The sequence below is a fragment of the Neofelis nebulosa genome, chromosome 1, assembly GCF_028018385.1.
Source record: "Neofelis nebulosa isolate mNeoNeb1 chromosome 1, mNeoNeb1.pri, whole genome shotgun sequence".
Lineage (NCBI taxonomy): Eukaryota > Metazoa > Chordata > Mammalia > Carnivora > Felidae > Neofelis > Neofelis nebulosa.
In genome coordinates this window covers 42,712,903-42,736,712 of record NC_080782.1, presented here as the reverse complement: position 1 = coordinate 42,736,712, position 23,810 = coordinate 42,712,903, and the positions used below count along the sequence as shown (strand labels likewise).

At 44.0% G+C, this 23,810-nt stretch overlaps 1 protein-coding gene across 3 annotated transcripts in view; it reads right to left on the bottom strand.

Annotated features, from left to right (window-relative positions):
- The window catches only part of ARHGEF37 (Rho guanine nucleotide exchange factor 37), a 69,003-nt gene extending 46,191 nt beyond the window's left edge, over nucleotides 1-22,812 (bottom strand). For 2 of the 3 annotated variants that reach the window (XM_058719846.1, XM_058719826.1), the window contains exons 1-3: nucleotides 22,507-22,527; nucleotides 4,375-4,571; nucleotides 2,751-2,874 (exon numbers count right to left, since the gene is read on the bottom strand). In XM_058719846.1, coding sequence (XP_058575829.1) covers nucleotides 2,751-2,874; nucleotides 4,375-4,560 — 310 coding nt within the window. In that variant the 5' untranslated portion in view covers nucleotides 4,561-4,571; nucleotides 22,507-22,527. Of the gene's footprint in view, nucleotides 1-2,750; nucleotides 2,875-4,374; nucleotides 4,572-22,506; nucleotides 22,528-22,707 lie in introns of those variants that run through there. The other variant, XM_058719836.1, reaches the window with a different exon arrangement.
- Nucleotides 22,813-23,810: the final 998 nt, after the last annotated feature.

Sequence of the window (23,810 nt, the reverse complement as noted above, 5' to 3'; positions counted from 1 at the left end):
AAATTTTTGGTATAAGTATATCCCGAAGGTTGCATGGGACATCCTGATACTAAAAAAAATTACTCACTGGTTATCTGAAGTTCAAATGTAATTGGGTACCTGTAGGGGTGCCGGGTGAGTGCCCAACTCTTGATTTCGGCTCGGGTGGTCGTCTCACGGTTCATGGGTTCGAGCCCTGCGTCAGGCTCTGTGCTGGCAGCATGGAGCCTGCGTGGGATTCTCTCTCTCCCTCCCTCTCTGCCCCTCCCCTTGCTTGAGTGTGCTCTCTTTCTCTCTCTCCCTCTTTCTCAAATATATAAATATGTAAGTATAAAAAAAAGATATGTTAATTGGGCACATGTATTTTATCTGGCGACTCTACTAGGAAGGCAGGGAATGGAGTTGTCACCAGGTGTGGTCAGGAAACAGTGACATCCTGACTCTGACTCTTTGCTACCAGTCAAGCAGGAAGGCAGAGACTGGCAGGCAAGGACCCTTAAACAAGGCACCACATCAAACCTCAAGCCCATAGCAACAGAAGAACCTAACCTCAGAGTCTGCAGCCCCTTAAGAGTGTCTTTGGCCTGAGGCTATACTGATTCCCACTTAAGCAGGTGGTGATTAGTAACAGAAACAAGGACAAAATGATAAAAGTTGAGAATAGCTTCCCAGGTACTTTAAAAAAAAAAAATCTTGTTCTTTAATTTTGTATTCATCCGTCTTTTTTAGGAAATAGTAACTCATTCACTTTGCTGTTTTAATAAGGAACTCTATTTTCTTTTTTTTATTTTTCTTTTTTTTAAATTTTTTTTTTAATGTTTATTTATTTTTGAGACAGAGAGAGACAGAGCATGAACGGGGAGGGTCAGAGAGAGAGAGACACAGAATCCAAAGCAGGCTCCAGGCTCCGAGCTGTCAGCACAGAGCCCGACGCAGGGCTCGAACTCACGGGCTCGAACTCACAGACCGTGAGATCATGACCTGAGCCGAAGTCGGACGCTTCACCGACTGAGCCACCCAGGCGCCCCAGGAACTCTATTTTCAAGGGAAGAATAAACACGCGACACACAGGCTTTAATCCCATATCTGCTACATTGAAGCTATTAGGGGCAGTAGTTGAGAGCGCTGGCTCTGGAGACCAACTGCCCGAATTCAAATCGCGGCTCCGTCATTAGCCAAATGACCTTGAGCAGGTTAGTTCCTCTCTCTGTGCCTCTGTTTCCTCAACTGCACAATGAGATGACAGCAGCTACCTTTCGGGGTGGTTGTGAAGATTAAATGAGTTAACACATGTACATCAGGACAATGCTAAGCATTTAGTAAACACTCAGAAAGTAGGATTTCTACAAAATTTGTATATTTGTGGGGCGCCTGGGTGGCTCAGTCATCTAAGCATCTGACTCTTGGTTTCGGCTCAGGTCATGATCTCGCGGTTTGTGAGTTCGGGCCCCGTACTGGACTCTCCGTGCTTCGGATCCTCAGTCCCCACCACCCTCTCTCTGCCCCTTCCCCCTCACACTCTGTCTCTAAAATAAACATTTACAAAAATAATTATAAACACATTTTTAAAAAATTGGATGTTTGTTATTTTTAAGCCCCATCATGTCTAGGAAAGGGTAGAAGATTGGGGATGTAAAATGCCACTAGGGTGGTCACGGTGCTGGGTGTCCCCCCCCCCTCCTCTCCTCTGCCTTCCCCCAACTCCACTCAAAAACCCCTGACCTACAAGTTTTGTCAAGTGACCCCAGGGCAGCAGATGAGAAGAGAATGAGGGACACGGGTGTGAGGTTTATACCCCCTTGTCCCTCCTTCTTCATGCCCTACAGTCATCCTAACCGTTCCAGAATGAGTACACTCCCACCATCTCTCAGCTGGGCGACAGGAAGGCTCCCGCTGGTCTCATGGTTCCACTGTCGCCACCCCCTCACAACCCACTGTCCACAAGGGCCAAAGAGGTCTTTGAAAAGCATGAATCAGACCATATCACCTTCTCGCTCAAAACTGGCCAATGGTTTCTCATCACACTCGGAGTAAAATCCAAACTCCTTACCATGGCCTAGAAGGCCCTACGTGATTTGGTCCTTCTCTGCCTCTTCCACCTTATCCCCTAACACACTCTCCTCACTAATTTCCCTGGAGCCACGCCAGCCTTCTTTCCGTCCATCCTCCAAACATTCTAGGCTCGTCCCTGTCTCAGGGCCTTTGCACAGCCACTCTCTCTGCTCTCCCTCCAGATCTCAGAGCTGTCTCCTTCCCAATAGTCAGGTCTCAGCTCAAATGTCCCCTCTCAGGATGACTGCTCTCATGCCCCAAAGTTACTACAACTGTTTCTTTTCTTCAAATTACAAATTGTTACCTAAAATTCTCTTATTTATCTGTTTATCTTCTGTCAATTTAACTTGCCAGACCTTTCAGAGTGGGAACGTGGACTCGCTTGTTGATACTGTGATGCCAGCACACAGCACAGGAATTGGCAGGTGCTCAGTAAATAACTGCGTCTAGTAAATAATGAAAAGCTCAGCCAGGCCACTGACCCGTTAGTTCCTCCCTGTCTCTGGGCCCCGGTCTTCTCTTCTGTAAAGTGATGGGACTGGGCTGGATATTATCTGAGAGTCCTACCAGCTCTGACACTCTGTGTTTCAGGAATCCCCAAAAGAAGCTCCCATTGATCTGCATTTCCCTGGAATTCTGGAGGCAGTTCAGCAATGCCCACATGCTGAGGACAATTCCGTGGGAATCTGAGGCTGACAACTGCCTTGTCTTTTGCTTACCAATTGAGTGCACTTGTTCGTCTTCCCTGGATGCTGTCTCTTGGAGATCGTGAAGAAATCTGCTGTTCACTTCAATGACATCATCGATGTTTGAGAACAGGACATCCAGGTCTCCCTGGGGCAGCTAGAAGAAACAAAGGAGCCATAGGAGTCTCTGGGATTTGGGTTGAGTGGCTCTATTCACGGGCTTTGGAGAGCAGTCCAGAACATTCACACCATTAGGGGCCTATGACTCTTGGGGAGACCGCCCCAGTGGAATGTCTGCAAGGCTTAGAAAAATTTTATAAATTAGGTATAAATTAGGTCCTCTTATCACTCTGGGAAAACAGGAAGGGATGGAGTGCTCAGCATGGAATGAAAGCTGAACTGGGTTTTTTCCCCCTAGATTTGCTGGCGGCTATCATTTTTCTGCTCTCAGTTTCCCCATCTGTCATATAAGGGTGGGAAGCTGGACTTCCTTCCAGCTCTGATATACTTGGCCCCCACCACCGTTACCTTGAGATGTATTCTGAACTCCAGCCACTATTAACTGGTGGTACCACCGTGAGACAGAATGCAGAACATCTATATATGTGCACAGGCACATACAGGACATTGTGTGTGTGTGTGTGTGTGTGTGTGTGTCTATCCTGAATGCAAAATCAAGTAGGAAAAGCTAACTGTAGAAAAATATCTAGAGTAGGCTCTTATTTTTGTTAGAGTAAGTAACAATCTATATTTTTTGTTTAATGCCTACAGAGAAAAACCCTCATTTCTGGAGGGTAAAATATGAGAGGCCTTTCACCTTCCACATTTCCTACTTGAGTATTTCATTCATTCAAGAGAAAATGAACTGAAGCCTAATATTTATGTGTCCAGAACTGGGGGATATATTGAACTAAACAGGCATTGCCCTAACTGAGCTTACATGCTAAGGGATTCTTAAAATCTTATAAAGAGAGCCTGTATTATTTCTGAAATCAGGAGAAAAAAAGATGTAAAAACGCATCATAGTGAAAACTTCTCCAGGTTACCATCTCCTAAATGAGACAATTAGAATATAGGTCATTTTTGGGAGCGCCTGGTGGGGCTCGGTCAGATAACCATCCAACTCTTGATTTCAGCTCAGGTCACGATCTCACAGTTCATGAGTTCGAGCCCGTTGTCAGGCTCTGCACTGACAGCAAGGAGCCTGTTTGGGATTCTCTCTGCCACTCCACCTTCCCCCCCACCCCCACCCCACCCCCTCTCTCTGCCCTCTCCCCTCTGCTCACATGCACACACACTCTCTCTCAAAAATAAACACATAAACATTTTTTTAAAAATAGTATAGGTCACTTTAAGCAATCTGTTCTAAATCTGATAAAGGGCTATTTTATCCATTAGCTCACTTAATTCTCTGAGGTGATTACTCCTCTCCATTCAGCAGATGAATACACGGAGGCTTCAATGTGTTAAAGGCTTTGCTGGAGGTAGCATGGCCTCCAGCATAAAGGGAAGTACCAGGGCTCACATCCAGGTGACTTCACGCCCGCCACGCCTTCCCCTCCATCAAGCCTGCCCCAGGAAGAGACGTGCGGTCTCAGAAGCCAGGACCCACATTTGCCCCTGTAAAGGGAGGCTGTGTGCAGCCCCACTCAGGTACCTGCTGCAGGCGGCTCCTGATGTCTGAGGCACAGAGCTGGAGCATGTGCAGGTAGGAGGCCTCGGTGTCAATGAGCTCTCTGACAGCCAGCCTCTGATGCAGCAACAATCTGTCCCCAGAGTCCCGACCTTCTCCTTCGGGACTCCCTGTACTGGAGGACGGCTCATCAGTCCCATGTTCAGCCATGTCAGCAGGTTCTAGGAAAGGCAAACATATCCCAACTCACTTCCGGGAGCTCTGCTGGAACATGCTGTCTCTAATCCAAAAACAACTATTCATCAAGTGGCCTAAAAACATCTCTAGCTTACATACTGCAAGATGAACTATGTGTTAGCATTTGTGGGCAGTATCTGAATAATCTTAAAAGGCAGAACGCAGCTCAGATCATTGTTGACATTTTCCAGGATCCAGATAATGTGCTTGCCTAGCTTTTCTTCTATTCCACCCCCCTCCACCCCCAGCTCTTGACCCAGATTTATTTATCTGGTTCAGCCAAGTCTATCGCACCCTCTATCCCAGGGATTGCCTCCTTTCTACCCCCACTACCTCATTCAGGCCTCACAACCCATCCCCTGGGCTATCTCCACAGCCTCTAGGAGTACCTTTCCAAGTCCAAACCCCTCTCCCTCCTGCTGCTCCCCACACCCATTCATCCTGGATATGCTTCCAGTTTAAACTTCCTGAATCGAAGCTTGTGATCACGGTGTTCCATGTTGTGAGGCTTTAACAGCTCCCTGCTGCTCTGGGGTCTGGCTCCAACCTCATTTTTCCCTTTCACAGACATTCTCAGCAAAAGAGAGCTACGTGCTTTCCTCCATGTGTGCACACTCACTTCCTGCCTCTGTGCTTTTGCACCTGCTGTGCCCCCCTCCCAGGACACTATCCTTGGACATTCATCCTCCCTAAGGCCTTTCCTGATCCTCCCAGCCAGATGGAATTTCCCTCATTGAAACTCCCATGACCCCTTTATCTCTAGGTTTAAAAGTACAAATGGCAATACTGTGGACAACACGGCCTGAAAACCCCCTACTACAAAACACCCAGAAATTCTGGATCAGGTATAACCAACTTCCTTTTCATGGCCTGGTGGGGCTTGCAAGAGAATAAAGGGAATAGCAGGACCCCCAAATAGAGGGAACTAGAAACCAGAGCAGGAGCAGCTGGGGCCCAAAGTGGAGAGGTGGGCAGGGAAGAGGGCATAGCCAAACTCGGTGAACCAGGGACTTCGGTGCTGGTGTTCAGGCCGGAGCAGGAGACAAGCTTCTTCACAGAACTGGGATACCAAAAGACTCCAATGAAATGGTGCATCCAAAAAAAAAAAAAAAAAAAGTCTCCCACTCACACAGAAGATGAGGTCATCTTGGTCTGGGTCCAATAGAAGACCAAAAAAAAAAAATCCCCTCTGAAAATTCGTAAAAGTAGCCCTGCCTTCACTGGGCTTTAGGTTCAAAGTGATATTACACATGTGGTCCAAGTAACCCAAAGCTGTGAAATTAACAGAAACAGTTGTAGACCAATGCTATTCTGAGTGCCCATGGAAAGTTAATGTCTCCATGGGAATGCAAACTGGTGCAGCCACTCTGGAAAACAGTATGGAGGTTCCTCAAAAAATTAAAAATAGAACTACCCTACGACCCAGCAATTGCACTACTAGGCATTTATCCAAGGGATACAGGTGTGCTGTAGGGACACGTGTACTGTCGAAGGGACACGTGCGCCCCCATGTTTATAGCAGCACTATCAACAATAACCAAAGTATGGAAAGAGCCCAAATGTCCATCGATGGATGAATGGATAAAGAAGATATGGTATATCTATACAATGGAGTATTACTCGGCCATCAAAAAGAATGAAATCTTGCCATTTGCAACTATGTGGATGGAACTAGAGGGTATTATGCTAAGCGAAATTAGTTGGTCTGAGAAAGACAAATATCATATGACTTCACTCTTATGAGGACTTTAACATAAGGAAACAGAACAGATGAACATAAGGAAAGAGAAGCAAAAATAATATAAAACCAGGGAGGGGAACAAAATATAAGAGACTCTTAAATAGACAGAACTGAGGGTTACTGGAGAGGTTGTGGGAGGGGGATGGGCTAAATGGGTGAGGGGCATTAAAGAATCTATTCCTGAAATCAGTGTTGCACTATATGCTAACTAACTTGGATATAAAATTTTTTAATTAAAAAAATTAAATTAAATTAAAAAAAAAGAAATATAATGTCTTCAGAAGAATATATCCTTAGCCTAGCCCATGTGGTACACCAGTAGATAACCCTGTCCTGAAGATGAGTTGACAATCCAAAATTATAAGAACTCCATGAAAATGAGCAGGATTAGACCCCAAGAACATCAGAGAGTCAAACTATCACATACAAAGTATAAAATAAGCCGGAAAAAAAAACCCATATTATAAAAAAAAAAAGACCTGTATGATTTTTTAATTAATTTTTTTTAAGTTTATTTATTATTCTTGAGAGATAGAGACAGAGCATGAGCAGGGGAGGGGCAGAGAGAGAGGAGGAGACACAGAATCTGAAGCAGGGTCCAGGCTCTGAGCTATCAGCACAGAGCCGGACGCAGGGCTTGAACTCACGAACTGCGAGATCATGACCTGAGCCGAAGTCAGCCGCTTAACCGACTGAGCCATCCCGGCGCCCCGACCTGTATGATTTTTTAAAGCACCAAATAAAACTTACAGTAATTAAAATTTTAGCCTTTGAAATTAAAAACTGAATGGGCAGATTTTTTTTTAATTTTTTAATGTTTATTTATTTTTGAGAGAGACAGAGTGCAAGCAGGGGAGGGGCAGAGAGAGAAAGAGAGAGGGAGACACAGAATCCAAAGCAGGCTCCAGGCTCTGGAAGCTGTCAGCACAGAGCCAGATGCAGGGCTTGAACTTGTGAACCCTGAGATCATGACCTGAGCCACTTAACTGACTGAGCCACCTGGGCACCCCCTGAATGGGCAGATTTAACAGACATCTAGAAAAGAGAAATTGCAAAAGGGCATATAGATCTGAAGAAATTATCTAGACTGCTAAAGAGAGAGAAAAACATGGAAAATATAAAAGAATTTAAGGGATGTGGATATTGAAATAAGAAGGTTCATGCATCAAATCTGAGTTCCAGAAGGCAAGAATAAAAAGAATGAGAACAGGCAATATTCAAAGAGATGAGAGTAAGAATTGTCCAGAATTTATAAAAAAAAGTATAAATTCTTGGGGCACCTGGGTGGCTCAGTCAGTTAAGCGTCTGACTTCGGCTCAGGTAATAATCTCTCAGTTCATGAGTCTGAGCTCCTCGCCAGGTTCTCTGCTGTTAGCACAGAGCCCGGTTCAGATCCTCTGTCTCCCTCTCTCACCGCCCCTCCCCAGCTTGCACTCTTTCTCCCTCTCTCAAAAATAAATAAACATTTTTTTAAAAATGAATTATTAAATCCAGGAAGTACAAGTCCCTCTCAGGAGAAGTTTTTTTAAAATTCACATCTATGGGGCGCCTGGGTGGCTCAGTTGGTTAAGTGACTGACTTCAGCTCAAGTCATGATCTCGCAGTTTGTAAGTTGGAGCCCTGCGCTTGGTTCTGTGCTGACAGCTCAGAGCCTGGACCCTGCTTCAGATTCTGTGTCTCCCCGTCTCTCGGTTCCTCCCTTGCTCACGCTCTGTGTCTCTCTGTTTCTCAATAATAAATAAATGTTAAAAAAAAAAAAAAAGCTTAAAATTCACATCTAACACATTGAAGAGAAACTGCAGAAGCTCGAAGGCCTAGGGAATTTATCTTTTTATGTTCCTGTTCTCAGGAAACTATGGGAGAATGTGCTCCACCAAAATAAATAGAAAAAAAAAAAAAGACATGGGGTACAGGGGACTGGTGATCAAATGTGAGAGCAGCCAAGGAAATCCCCAGACAGGTGAAGGAAAATCCTAGGATTGACCGTTGGCTACAGGCAGATGGCAAACAGTTCAAATTAGAGTATTTTAGAAAGTAATAGAATATCTTGAGAATAGATGTATTGAATTGGTAGAGAGTATGGTGCTTCTTTAAGGGATAATCACATAGATCATACATACAAAACTAAGAGGCAAACCGAAGAACAAATACAACACAGTTGTTAAAAAAAAAAACTGTGCAGAAAAAATGAAAGTAATTGTATGTTACCGCCTGGTTCAGTTATAAATACAATTTACACACATTATGATACAAGTGATGTAATTAATATTATGTATAACTATACTGGGAGAATACGATAATGGGAGGGGTATACATGTGTAATGGCAGGGGAGTAAAAACAAAAACCAAAAACCTAAATCCTCATCTTCCATAGCAGAAAGTCAAAGAACAATACCTAAATCAAAAGCTCAAGAATTAACAGTACATACATGCTATTTAAAAACAAGGAAGTAAAAAGACAAAACAAAACAAAACAAAAAAACAAGGAAATAAAGTTTTAAATAATCAGTGAAAAATGATAGAAGGAATTGCCTGGTCATGCCTGGGTCAGGAAGGAAATAGAATAAGCTGTTTTTCATAATAAACATTGGAGAATCATCTGTTTCTGTTTCTCATAACAAATATACAACCACCCATCTCTTTAGATTATATGCTTTCATCGCTTTAATATGAACTAAAAACTAAATGTAAGAAAAAGTGAGAGTTCCTCAATTTTGCTGGATATTAATATTCAAAAATAAACCATATTACTGTATATACCAACAATATATTTTAAATGCAATTTAAAGATAAAAAGGTTTGATAATATAATAAAGACAAATATTATTTATTCCTTCTGAAATATCTTAATTTAACAAAAGATATATAAGATCTTCATGAAAAAAATTATAAAACTTTATTGAACTTACTGAATTGAAGAAACAATTGTAAGTAGGGAAACACTATGTTCATAGATGGGAAGACTCAATATCATAAAGAAAAGAAAAAAAAATTTCCCCAACCAGATTCAATTCCAGTTCCAATGAAACTCCCAACAGAGTTTCACTTTTTGCTTTTTTGCTAAAACACAAGAAGATAATTCTAAAACATATATGGAAGAGTAAAAGGCTAAGACTGGCTAAGGCAATCCTGAAGAACAAGGTGGGGGACCTGTCCTATGAGCTATCTAGAACTACTTGAAAGCCAATAGTAATTAAAAAGGATGGTGTTGATACAGGGCAAACACATTAGTAGGACAGATTAGACAGCCCAGAAATAGACCACAATAAAAATGGAAACGTTTTATATGACGTAAGTATAAGTCACGGAGAAAAGGATGGTCATAGGATAAGCGGCCTCCCATATAGAAAAATAAACAAATGTAATCCCATATCACACTCAAATAAACTCCAGATGGTTAAAGACCTAAAGGTCAAATATGAAACTCTAAAATTCTTAGAAGAAAACATAGAAAAAATATTTTTATATTTTTGTTTATTTATTTTGAGAGAGGGAGAGAGTACATGTGTGCCCGGCAGGGAGGGACACAGAGAAAGGGAGAGAGAGAATCCCAAGCAGGCTCCACCTCAGCTTACAGCCCAGTGCGGGGCTGGATCCCACAACTCTGGGACCATGACCTGAGCTGAAATCAAGAGTCAGACACTTAACAGACTGAGCCACCTAGGCGCTCCCATAGGAAAATATTTTTGTGCTCTCTGAGGATTTCTTTGACAAGACATAAAAGAAACCCCAAAAGATTGGACAGGACTGATAAATCTGATGACAGTAATATTGAAATGTTCTGTTCATCAAACAATTCTACAATCAAAAGGAAAAGAGACGCCTCCAACCAGAAGATATTTGTGATGAGTGTAACATGCAAAAAGTTTAATTATCTACACTACATAAAGAACCTTCTATGAATCACTAAAGCCAGGCAATTTAAAAGCAAAGCAAAGCTTACTGTTGCACATACAATATATTGGTTCATTCAATGTCAATGTTAACCTCCTCCTATTAAGTCATCCTGTAATACTGAAATTGGACAGCTAAACCCCAGCTTCCTTGCAGCTACCATTCCAACATGCATTTTCAGCCCCACCAATCAGATGGTCTCACGTGAGCACTGGATTTAGAACTGAGCTAAGTAGGAAGAGAGGTGATGCTTAAGATATCCATTTAATGGGGCAGGTACTGCACGGTTTAAAGTCATCAATTCTGGCAAAAGATTGTGGCTAAAGTCATGGAATTCTGAAGCCAGCAGTAGGGCCAGCAGCATCCCAATTCTCTAATTTCCTGATTGTTGCAGAGGGTAGCAATGCCTCTGGAGGGGCGTTCCTGTAGCATGGCCTTGGGATTCATTCCTAGTGGCCTATTCTGTGGCCTGCTTGTCCAGCCGCTCTGCTGCTATGGTAAGCACCTAATACACTCTTCTAAATACCCGACTGGTTAAAACAGAATGACTTGTGTTCTCTCCAACTAAACTGCGGATGATAGAGGTGTGAATAGGTATTGACAAAAGAAGAAATTAAAATGCCTAATACATGGGGCAACTGGGTGACTCAATCGTTTAGCATCCGACTGTGGCTCAGGTCATGATCTCACAGTTCATGAGTTTGAGCCCCACATCAGGCTCTGTATTGACAGCTCAGAGCCCGAAGCCTGCTTCGGATTCTGTGTCTCCCTCTCTCTCTGCCCCTCCCAACTCATGCTCTGTCTGTCTCTCTCCCTTTCTCTCTCTCTCTCTCAAGAATAAACATTAAAAAAACATTTTTTTAATGCCTAACACACGAATGAAAAGACTCACTTGTGGGGCGCCTGAGTGGCTCAGTCAGTTAAGCATCCAACTCTTGATTTCAGCTCAGGTCAGGGTCTCACAGTCCTGAGATCAATCCCCGAGTCGGGCTCTGTGCTGAGAGTGGAGCCTGCTTGGGAATCTCTTTCTCTCTCTCTCTCTCAAAATAAATAAATAAACATTTTAAAAAGAAGAAAAGATTCCCTAGTAACTAGGAAAATATGAATAATTAAAACTGCCATGAGATACCATTTCATGCTCATCAGATTGGCAAAATATAAAAATGGTGAGACTGTAGGTGAATGGGGAAGTCTCACGTACTGATACGGTAATGTAAATTATTACAACCACTGCAAAGAGCAATTTGGCAACGACTAGAAAAGTTAAAAATGCTCACAGTGTCAGGCCAATCAGTTCTACTCCTAGATATATCCTGTCTTCAAGAAACTTCTTCACATATACACAAGAAATGGACACAAGAATGTTCACTCTAGCACTGCTGATAATGACTGGAAATTAGAAACTATCTCAATGTCCATCAACAGGAGAGTGGGTAAATTACTTGTAATATATACATATCATGGAATTCTGAACAACAGTGAAAATGAACAAACTATAAATTCATGTATCAACATGGATAGCCTCACAAACACTGTAAAGAAACGGAAAAAAAAGAAAGTTCTAGAAGGGGGGTGGGGTTGAAAGAAAGTTCCAGAAGGGCACATAGATTATAATACTATTTTCTAAAATTTAAAATACGTAAAACAATGCTAGATAGTGTTTAGAGATATATACATATGGAACACCACTATTAAAAATTTTGTGGAAGTGGGGCACCGGCGTGTCTCAGTCGGTTAAGCATCCGACTTCCGATCAGGTCATGATCTCACAGTTCGTGGGTTCACAGTGGGCTCTCTGTGAACAGAGCCCACTTCAGCTCCTCTGTCTCCCTCTCTCACTGCCCCTCCTCAGCTCACATTCTCTCTCATTTCTCAAAAATAAATGAACATTTAAAAAATTTTTTTAAATTTTTGTGGAAGTGATTAGCAATAAATTCAAATGGCAGTAACCTCTGGAAAGGGAAGCAGAGAAACAGAATTTAAGACAGTATCCAAAATGACTTAATGGCATCTGAGGGTTTGGGGTTTTTTAAGTTAAGCTTTTAATTTTGAGATAGAGATTCACATGCAGTTGTAATAAGTAATACATTGGTTCCATGTACCCTTTACCCAGTTTCCTCAATGGTAACATTTTGCAACACAATCTCATAGCCAGGATACTGGCATTGATACAAGGGTCCCTTTTCACCCAACCCCATCCCATCCTTAACCCCTGGCCCCCAAGAAATCAGTTCTCTTGGGGCGCCTGGGTGGCTCAGTCGGTTAAGCGTTCAACTTCGGCTCAGGTCATGATCTTACGGTTCTTGAGTTCGAGCCCCACGTCGGGCACTGTGCTGACAGCTCAGAGCCTGGAGCCTGCTTTGGATTCTGTGTCTCCCTCTCTCTCTGCCCCTCCCCCGCTCATGCTCTGCCTCTCTGCGGATGCCTCTCTGTCAAAAATAAACATCAAAAAAAAAAAAATTAAAAGAAATCAGTTCTCCATTTCTATAATCCTGTCATTTTAAGAATGTATGTAAACAAAATCATTACAGCGTGTAAGCTTTTTAGGACTGACTATTCAATCAGCACAATTCCCTGGAGATTCCTGTAAACCGTTGAATGTATCAACAGTTCCTTCCTTTTTATTGCTGAGGACCTGAGAGGTTCTAGTTGCTTAAAAATAATGAAGCACATATGGCAAAAATGTTAAAATTAAACATAGATAGATGGTAAGAACATGGTATTTGTTGCACTGTTCTTTGTTTTTTTTTTTCTGGATGGTTAAAATATTTCCTAATATTTAAAATGGCACACATCCCATTTAAACTTGCACTTGGTTATTTAGGGTCATTTAGGACCAGGCCCCATCTTCCTGGCCAGACACTAAGCACTTAGAGACAAGATAAACACCCATTCACCTCGTGTCCCCCCCGTGCCTCACAATACTGAAGACACTTGCGGATGTCAGTGGTCCTTTGGGAGGCATGAGTAGCAGCAGAAATTTCTGTCCTGGGCCATCAGATATTATGTAAACTGACTGCAGAGAGCAATGGGCCTAGAAAGTTCTCGGAATGCATCTGTCTGGTGCACAGTTCTGTTCCAGCTTCTGAACACTGCCTGTGGCCTGCTGACCTGTCCCCGGCCTGATCCGCTGACACTCACTACCCAGAGCATAGGTTCTCTAGAAAGATCCCAATAGGATTTCAGGAGAACTACTCAGGTTCCACTACTCAGAACTCTTGCTAAATAAACAAAAAGCACAAATAATACTTTATAGAGAACCGCTAACTATTTAAAATGGCATTAATTTGCACTTAGGTTAATTGAAATCTAGACCTCCAAGCAGGCCTGGCAAAACCTCTCTGGAACAGCATTTTGTTACCTCTTATAGTCTGTGTAATGGAAAGGAACATACTTTTATTTCTTTAAAAATATATTACTTGGCAATGGAAAGGAAGGAAGTACTCCTGATACGTGCTCCAACATGGATGGATCTTGAAAACATTATGCTAGAAGTCAGTCAAAGAAATCAGTCATAAAGGACCACCTATTTTATGATTTGGTTTATGTGAAATGTCCAGAACAGGCGAATCTGTAGAAACAGAAAGCAGATGATTGATTTCCTAGGCTGAAGGGATAGGGGTATTGGTGGCTATGGGGTACAGGGTTTCTTTTAGGGATGATGAAAATGTTCTAAATTTATCGTGGTGATGGTTGCACCACTCAGTGAATATACTAAAAACCACTGATTTGTGCATCCTCGATGGGTGAATTATATGATACATATTATATCTCAATAAAGCTGTCACCAAAATAATATTAACTATTGGCAAGGATGTGGGCAAACTGGGTCTCTCATATATTACTGGCAGGAATATAAAGGGGTACAGCCACTCTGGAAAATAGTTTGTCAGTTTCTTTAAACACGAAACATAGGGGCACCTGGGTGGCTCAGCTGAGCGTCCAACTTCGGCTCAGGTCATGATCTCACGGTTCATGGGTTCAAGCCCCGCATCAGGCTCTATGCTGACAGCTCTGAGCCTGGAGCCTGCTTCGGATTCTGTGTCTCCTTCTCTCTCTTCCCCTCCCCCACTTGTGCTCTGTCTCTCTCTGTCTCTCAAAAATAAATAAATGTTAAACAAAAAAGAAAAGAAAAGAAAAAGAAACACTTAGCAGCAATCATACCTCAAGGCATCTATTCCAGAGAAAGAAAACTTAAGTCCATACAAAAACCTGTCCACAAATGCTCGTAGAAGTTTGATTTGTAATAGCCAAACTGGAAACAATCAAAATGTTGTTTTAATAGGTGAATGCTTTAAAACAACAACAACTGTGGCAGATCCAATATCACTGATCACCCAGAAGGAACCGGGAATAAAATACTGATACATTGCAATAACTTGGATGGCTCTTGAAGGTATTATACTGTGTCTCAAAATGTCACACACTGTGTGATTCCACTTATGTAACAAACAAAATTATAAAGACAGAGGCCAGATAGGGGTCACCTGGTTAGGGACAAGGGGGAAGGGCATGGGGGTGTTACTGTAAAGAAAGAACACGAGGAAGAACTGTGTGTCTTAATCGAAGTAATAGTTACACAAATTTGCCATGTGATATAAGAACATAAAACAAGCATTCACAAATAGTGTGCCGATGCCAATTTCCTGGTTTTGATAGTGTGCTATATTTCAATAAGAGAGAACCACTGGAGGAACTTGGCCAAGGGCGTACAGAAACCCTGGTACTGTCCTTGCAACTTGCCGTTAAACAAGCCTGTACGCCTTATTCCTGCCTGGATGTATTTCAAAATAAAAAGTTAAAAACAAACAAAATATTACATAGCTTACGTTTTCCACTATCATTGCAACTCTCTCTGGACAAGTGAAACTCAAAAGCCTGGGAGAGCAGGCTGTGTTTCCCTGTTCCATTTCCTGGTCTGGCCTGATAAGAACTCTGGTTTCAGAGAACATGCTCAGAAAACATGGCTTTTCTTACAGTCCAGTCATGCTCACTCCTGAGATCTCTTTCATGCCCTGTAATAGCCAATTAAGAACTAACATCAGTTTAGCATACAGGCGGTGCTAAAAAAAAAAAAAAAAAAAAAAAAAAAAAAAGTCTGTTCATGGGGCACGTGGGTGGCTCAGTTGGTTAAGCGTCCAACTCTTGATTTTGGCTCAGGTCATGATCTCACGGTCTGTGAGATCGAGCCCCACATTGGGCTCTGTGCTGACAGCGTGGAGCCCGTTTGGGATTCTCTCTCTCCCTCTCTCTGTGCCCCTCCCCCACTCAGGCTCGCTTTCTCTCTCTCTCAAAATAAATAAATAAACTAAAAAAACAAATTTTTTTTTAAATGCCTGTTGAATGTTCTGCAGCCACAGCTTCAGACTCCAGGATGGTGTAAAACAGCTCTTTCTGCAGCACACGTTCATTCAATAAATATTTGGAGCAGCTACCTTATGCCAAGCACTTTCCTAGATTCTGAGGATATAAAGATCAAGAAAAGAAACAGCTCTACAATAAGGACAAGGTATTTAAAACATCTGGTTATTGGGGCGCCTGGGTGGCTCAGGCAGTTGAGCTTCCGACTTCGGCTCGGGTCATGATCTCACGGTCTGTGAGTTCGAGCCCCGCATCGGGCTCTGTGCTGATGGCTCAGAGCCTGGAGCCTGTTTCAGATTCTGTGTCTCCCTCTCTCTGACCCTCCCCCATTCATGCTCTGTCTCTCTCTCTGTCTCAAAAATAAATAAACATTAAAAAAAAAAATTTAAATGTTCAGACTCAAAAAAAATTTATTTAAAAAAAATAATTAAAAAACATCTGGTCATTTGCCCCAAGTTTCTTTCCACTAAAAGCAGAAGGACTAGCTAGGTAAATGTTATGGACATCCTGATTATTTCATCCCTTTCAAGACAGAAGAAGTGACAAGGGGAAATGATGCATCAAATCTAATTCTAACCAGGGACCCCCGGCTGGCTCGGTCAGTGGAGCATATGACTCTTGATACCAGGGCTGTGAGTTCGAGCCCCACGTTTAGAGATCATTTAAAAAGTAATTTAAAGAATATATAAGTCAGACAAGTCCAAAGAACCGAACAGAAGAAGTAGATCCCTGGGGAAAGGGAAACTGTCACCTTAAAGTTCTTTCAGAAGGTAAAATGTCACAGAAGAGAAAGTCCAACATCCATGAGCCTCCCACCCCAGGTTTTAGACAGAGATCAATTTCAATACTTAAGATTAAAAAAAAAAAAGTAAGACGTGTGCATCTGGTCTGAGACTGTAAAGATGAGGGTTCATGGAAAATTGTCAAAGGTGCAGTTCGAGCATCATGATAGCAAAAGACTTTGTTGAAAAACAAAGGAAGGAAACACCTATAGAACCAAGAGTAGCCATGCTAGGATCCTGCCTAACCTGGTGCCTGGTTTATAAAAACATACACACACACACAAAATAAAAATTTAAAAAGGGCGGGGGGCACCTGGGTGGCTCAGTTGGTTAAGCGTCCGACTTCGGCTCAGGTCATGATCTCACAGTTCGTGAGTTCGAGCCCTGCGTCAGGCTCTGTGCTGATAAGCCTGGAGCCTGCTTCAGATTCTATGTCTCCCTCTCTCTCTGTCCCCCCACTCACGCTCTCTCTCTCTCTCTCTAAAATAAATAAACATTAAAAAAAATACTTAAAAAAAATTACAAAGACATACACGACAGTCAGAGAGGAAGGTCCTCTACAAAGAGCTTCCAAAACTCTAAACACCCAGAAGGAGCTGGGATTGATAAAATTATAAGAATAACTTCCAAAGCTCTGCCCCTACTATGACTGCCACATATATTTTAAGATGCATGTTCAGAAAAAGTAAGAAATAGGGGCGCCTGGGTGGCTCAGTCGGTTAAGCGGCCGACTTCAGCTCAGGTCACGATCTCACGTTCCGTGAGTTCGAGCCCCGCGTCGGGCTCTGGGCTGATGGCTCAGAGCCTGGAGCCTGCTTCCAGTTCTGTGTCTCCCTCTCTCTCTGCCCCTCCCCCGTTCATGCCCTGTCTCTCTCTGTCTCAAAATAAATAAACATTAAAAAAAAAAGTAAAAAAAAAAAAAGTAAGAAATAGGCACACTATTTGATGGCTTTGCTTTCCTCTTCTTAGCCCTAAAGAGGGACTTAGGAGGCAGTCAGTGTGAAAGCTTGGTGCCCAGACCCTGGAGCGGGGAAACCTGATTTCAAATTCTGATTCTGCAATCAACTGGCTGGCTTTTCTGGGATAATGATATAACCTTCTTTGTAGGGTGATTATAAGGTTTCATAAGATCATCCATGTAAAGCATCTCAACAGAGTGCCTGGTATAAGGTAAGTTATCAGTAATTGTAGCAGTTGCTTTTGTTACTCTTAATGTCAAACTGTAAAGGATAGCATCACCATGGATCCAGTGGATCAAGAAATGTCTAAGGACACTTGGCTGGTCACATTCAAGCAGACGGCAAGAACAGCTGATTACGATGACAATACTAAGTAATAGGAACGATACACCAGAGCCTGACTCAGGATGCAGCTAACACCAAAGAAATGGAGCTGAGAATGGAAGGATCGTGAGACTGAGCCTTGATTACATTACTCAGTCCAGCCGTGATGGACACTGATTGACATTGGATTTTTTTATGAGCTAGTACATTTTCTTTCCCCATGCCTCTTCAGACTTGGCCACTCTGAGCTGGGTTTCTGCCACTTGAGTAAAACAGATGGCTTGCCAGCCATTAGAAAGGGAAACCGAGATCACTGGGAGCCAGCATAGGTTAAGAAAAAACAAAAACAGAATAACAGGTCATACCAGACTATCCTCATTCTCTTAGTGAAAGGCAACTAGGCCAGTGGATCAAAGGAATGCTGTAAGCTAGGGTAACTGGCCCCACAAGGTGATGACGTCTTTCTAGAGAGTGTCTGTCTATCTCTCTCTCTCTCTTTTTTAAAGATTTATATATTTTTTAAGTTTATTTATTTATTTTGAGAGAGACAGAGAGAGAGCGAGCACGAGCAGGGGAGAGGCAGTGAGAAAATCCCAAGCAGGCTCCGCACTGTCAGCAACTCAGGGCTTGAACTCACGAACTGTGCAATCATGACCTGAGCTGAAACCAAGAGTCAGATGCTTCACTAACTGAGCTGCCCAGGTGCCCCTTTTAAGGAGTCTCTCTAAGGAGTAAGACAAGGGTGATGGAGGCTGGGACTGAGGGTGGGGGGGAATCATAGGACAATAATATGAACTAAAAACTGATAAAACTACACAATTCAAAGAATGTTGATCAGTGTCAACCTCTGGGATCTGCTCCGTTTGCTTAAGGCCATCTGTCAGTCCTTCCAGTGCTTTCCATCTCCAAGACCATCCGAGTCTAAACCTCCACCACCTTTCTCCTGGAAGACTGCTAAGTCTCCTGACTGGATGCACAGCACCAGAGTGGAGCGTCTTTCAAAAACATGCAACTGACTGCCTGGAACCCAGACAAGCTTTCCCTTGATTCCCATCCTCCTTCCAAAAAACTACTCCTTTCCCCCCCAGTAATTATTTTTCTTATTCTATTTGTTTTACAGGTTCATTCAATAAAGTGTAAGCCCCACCAGGGGGAGGATCACATCTGTTTTCCAACACATCACCTAGTGCCGACTCCAGATCTAGCATATGGTAAGTGCTCAATTAACTGAATGAATGAATGATGCGGATGAACCAGCAGAATAATGATCAAATGGAGTCAGACTAGCATAATCATATACAACTCTCAGGGGCCACCAAAAAGCTCAAGGTCAGGTGAGAGATAGCAACTCCCCTCGAATTTTATATCAGTGGAATTATAGACTATGTGCTCTGTTTGGTCTGGCCTTTTTCTTCTCTTTTCAGCAAAATTCTTTTGAGATCTATCCATGTTGTGGCATGTATCAAGAGTTCATTACTTTTTAAATGCTGAGTGGTATTCGACTGCATGGATATAGCACAATGGTTGTTTTCTATTTATCACACTGGATAAACAAATGGTTGTTTTCCATTTATTACAACAGAGCTAGATGGAGAGATGTACTGTAGGTAGCAAGTGATATCTCATTATGGTTTTGACATGCATTTCCCTAATGATGAATTATCTGCAGCATCTTTTCAAGTGCTTACTTGCCACCCATATGTCCTCCTTGGACATTACGCTTTGTTCAAATTACAAAAGAGGCTCTCACTCCTTACATAATTTAGACAAACGATGCGGAATGTTATAAAGAATATGTAGTCCCCCATTACCAATCCCCACCTCCAACACACACACTGATAACCAAAGGTGCACAAGAACCATCAGGAGCACTGGTCAGGCAGGCAAATTCTTGCCCCCATTCTTGAAGATTTGTTTTTTAAGTTTATTATGTATGTACGTATTTAATGTTCATTCGAGAAAGAGCAGGAGCAGGGGCGGGGGTGGGGGTGAGGCAGAGAGGAGAGAGACAAAGAATGCCAAGCAGGCTCTGTGCCATGAGATCATGACCTGCGCCGAAACCAAGGGCCCAAATGACTGAGCCACCCTGGTGCCCTGTCCCCACTCTTGAAGATTCTGATTCAGGAGGTCAGGGATGGCTCATTTCAGCAAGTCCCTAAGTGATTCTAATGCAAGTAGTCTGTAGATCCTTTCTTGAGAAATTCTGCTTTTCCTACTAAAGAACTGTTTAAAGAATGAAGACAGCCAGTCTGGAAAGGCCTGCGTGGGCTGTGTTCAAATAAGGAAGAACCTTGGCCTGAGGGAGTGAGCACGTTTGCCTGATGTCGTCCTATGGGGCACCAAATGTTTGGAACCTAAAGGTCAAATTAGAAAAAACTCTAGGGGCACCTGGGTGGTTCAGTTGGTTGAGCATCCGACTTCAGCTCAGGTCATGATCTCACAGTCCATGAGTTCCAGCCCCGCATCGGGCTCTGTGCTGACAGCTCAGAGCCTGGAGCCTGCTTCATATTCTGTGTCTCCCTCTCTCTGCCCTGCCCCTGCTCACTGTCTCTCTCTCTCTCTGGAAAAATAAACAAACATTAAAAAAAAATTTTTTTAGAGAAAAAACTTTGTAGGAGCGCCTGGCTAGTTCAGTTGGTAGAACAGGTGACTCTTGATCTTGGGGTTGTGAGTTCAAGCCTCACCATGGGTGTACCACTTACTTTAAGAGAAAAAACAACTTTGTAACAGAGTTACTGTGAAACAAAATCAGGCCACAGAGCCGGGAAGGGAAGGAAAGGAACTTGCCAATGTCCCTGAGCTTGCAAAAAAAAAGGTTGAGAAATGACTGGCTGAAGGTGAGACAGAGAGGAGGCAAGAGGCATCCCAGACGCACACATACACATTCTCTGTTTCCGAGGAAAAACTCTCCTTTATAAATACCCAGAGAGGAATGTAAGCCACCAGACAGGTAGTGTGTGTCTTAATCCAAATTAAATAGCAGCTATTTGCCCTAAGCCATATTTCCCTGACTCTATTTGCAAGGTCTAAAATGGTAGAGAAAGGAGACCACACAGCCTTTTGTAAAGAGCAGTTCTTTTTATAGGTAAGTAGGCCTGCCCAGGCCCTGTCCTCACAATTTTGGATCCACAGACTTTAAAACTCCTAATGAACAACCAATAGGCTTTGGACAATCAAGCTCAACAAACGCCATTTTGCTTCGGTTACAGCGCTCAAACACCTGCCTCGGTAGTTAAATAAAAAGCCATTTATTTGATCTAGAATAGACTCAACGGAAGCACTGTTTACCATGGCAAGCTGCTGATCGAAGAGGGATGAGAGCCAGCTGCCAGCAACTCCTGTCCCCTGGCAGCGACTCAGCTGAGCCCCCATCACCTGGTAAGACTGTGTGTTGCCCAGGCCCTCATGTATGCCCTCCTCTATCCTCTCATGGAAAACCAAGCTATACAGGTGTTGGCTCCATCCGAAAAAGGCAAACTAGGCCCAATAAACCGTCCTTGTTAGAATGTCTGGTAGCTTCAGGGGACCCCAGGGGCTCAGTGGGTTGAGAGTCCAACTCTTGATTTAGCCTCAGGTCATCATCCTTGAGGGTTGATGGGATCAAGCCCTGAGTTGGGCTCCACACTGTGTGTGGAGCCTGCTTGGGGCTCTTTCTCTCTCTCAGAGGCACCTGGGTGGCTCAGTTGGTTGAGCATCGGACTTCAGCTCAGGTCACGATCTCATGGTCCGTGAGTTCGAGCCCCCCGTCCGGCTCTGGGCTGATGGCTCAGAGCCTGGAGCCTGCTTCGGATTCTGTGTCTCCCTCTCTCTCTGCCCCTCCCCTGCTCATGCTGTCTCTCTCTCTCTCAAAAATAAATAAACACTAAAAAATTAAAAAAAAAAAAAAAAAAAAGAATGTCTGGTAGCTTCTACTCTCAGCATTTCATCTTGGGCCAAATACTGATGCCAGGCATTGCTGTGGTTTTATTTAGGCTATCGTCATTACAACATGTGCGGCTGCTTCTAAGTCATAACAGGGTTCGCTTTAGAGTTTCATGTTTATAGTTTTTTTTAATTATTTCAGACACAGCCCGATTTCTCCCAGAGCATCACCTTTCCTAACTGGCACAGCAGCGGGCCACTGGATTCTGTGCACCAGCACAGAAGGGCTCAGCCTTCATTCTTAAGTCTGAATACAACTTGAAGGATGAAGCAGACAATCTTATCCCTATTTCACAGGTAAAACTAGGCCCTGGAGAGGTTAAACTACTGGTCCAAGATCACACAGCCAGCAGGGTCAGGACACTGGACTGACTGTCCAATTGGACTCACTTCTTTCCCAGCTGCCTCCCTTTAAAGGAGCAAAAGAATGCTCTGAACAGCACAGCCTGAATGTCAGCCTTCAGTCACTTCTTACAGCAGAATGCTTCATTCAGACCTGAAACCGTGTGCAAGGTTATGTGTGAACCTTGGGGCGGGGAGAGACTCAGATTTCTAAGGGGTCGGGGATCCCCAGAAGGTTAAGCATGTGGGCAGGCTGCTGTCAAGTTTCTCTACTCCCCTCCAAGTTTTGAGCGCTCACTGTGCACGGAGCACTGTAGGGGGAGCGGGACAGCCCCGGCTCTCTCGGTCCCAGCTTTGGCACAACCTTCTGGGGCTCCTTGGCCAAGGCGGCTCACCGCAGGGAGGCAAATTTCCTTTCCCTTTTCCCCTGGCCTGGACTGACTAGTCACAATTATATTTTCCTTCTCAAAGATTCTTTAATATTGTTTGCATTTTCCATTGTTTTAACCTATGGGTTCTTATTAAAAGTCATCCCAAATCCTACACTGAAGCAGGCAGGGGTTAAGTTTGTTTTTTTTTTTTTAGGCCACCTTACCTCTCTGGGCCTTAGTTTTCCACCTGTAAAAGGTCACATGGATCAGGTTGCCAGCATGCCCATAAGACCCGTGACGCAAACAAAGCTCACCGCGCCACCTGGGACCCGGCGTCGCGGCTTCCGCGCTCCCCACCTCCCCACTTGAATCCGAGCGCCCCCCCTCTCCGCGCCCACCCCGCCCCAATAGCCGGCAGCCCTCACCTCGCGGATCTCTGCCTCTGGCGACGCAGCCGCGGGGGCGCCAGGGGCGCCCGGCTCCCCTGCCCCGCGCCGCGTATGGGCCTCGGCGCCGCGGGTCCCACGGAGGGCGCGGGCGGGCGCGGCTCTGCCCACGCTGCGCGCGTGCGTGCGCCGCGGAAGGGCGGCCCGCTCTCGCGCCTTTGTCAATTGTCTGCGGCCAGGTTGTTTTCCACTCGCTGCGCCCGGGACCCGGCCGGGCCGGACCGGGGTGGCCCTGGCCTTGGCCCGCCGCCAGCGCGGAGAGCTGCTGAGCGCCTAGCGCGCCCGGGGGCCCGCCCACCCTGCCTTCTAGTTCAGCCGTCTTCTCGCCAGGGGCGCGGCACCCCCAACACCCGGGCCAGCGCTTAGGCCACCCGGTGGGAATGTTGACCCCTGGATCACTGAATATCTGTATTATCTGTGCCCCGGCCCGAAGCACTGCACATTAGGGCTGGACCTCGATTTCATTCCGAGAGTTCGCTGCCTAGGACCTCTGGGTTCTTACCCAGGCCTCCCGTGAAGTCAGTCTTAGACAAATCTGCCAGTCTCCCTGCCCCCCCGAGTCTCCTTTTCTGTGATCTGAAGGTGTTCTCCATTCTCTCCCTGCTGTGAAATGGGACGCTGTTCTAGGCACTAAGTATTCAGCAGTCCACGGGGCAGAAAAGGTCCCCGTCCTCTTAGGGGGGTGGTGGGTGAAGGTGGTCAGTGAACATTGAAATGATAATTGCAAGAAAAAAAAAATGTGATAATTGCTTTGAAAAAGGTTCCCATCAGGACAACCAAACCTTGTTTGTGGGGTTAGGAATCGACTAGATTAACTTTCTTAAATCTTCTCGGTCCTAATCCTTATTCTTATTCTCGTTATTAGGGCTTATTATTTTTTATTATTATTAATGAGAGCAGTAGTAGTATTGCTTACTAAGTGCCAAGCACTACACTAAACATTTTACTTGTATTTTTTCATTAACCTCATTCACAACTTCTCTATGCAATAGGCATACTTCTCATTGTTGTTAATATTATCCTCCTTTCAGAGAAACTGAGGCCAGAAATGAAAAGTAACTTGTCCACTATGGCATAGCTAC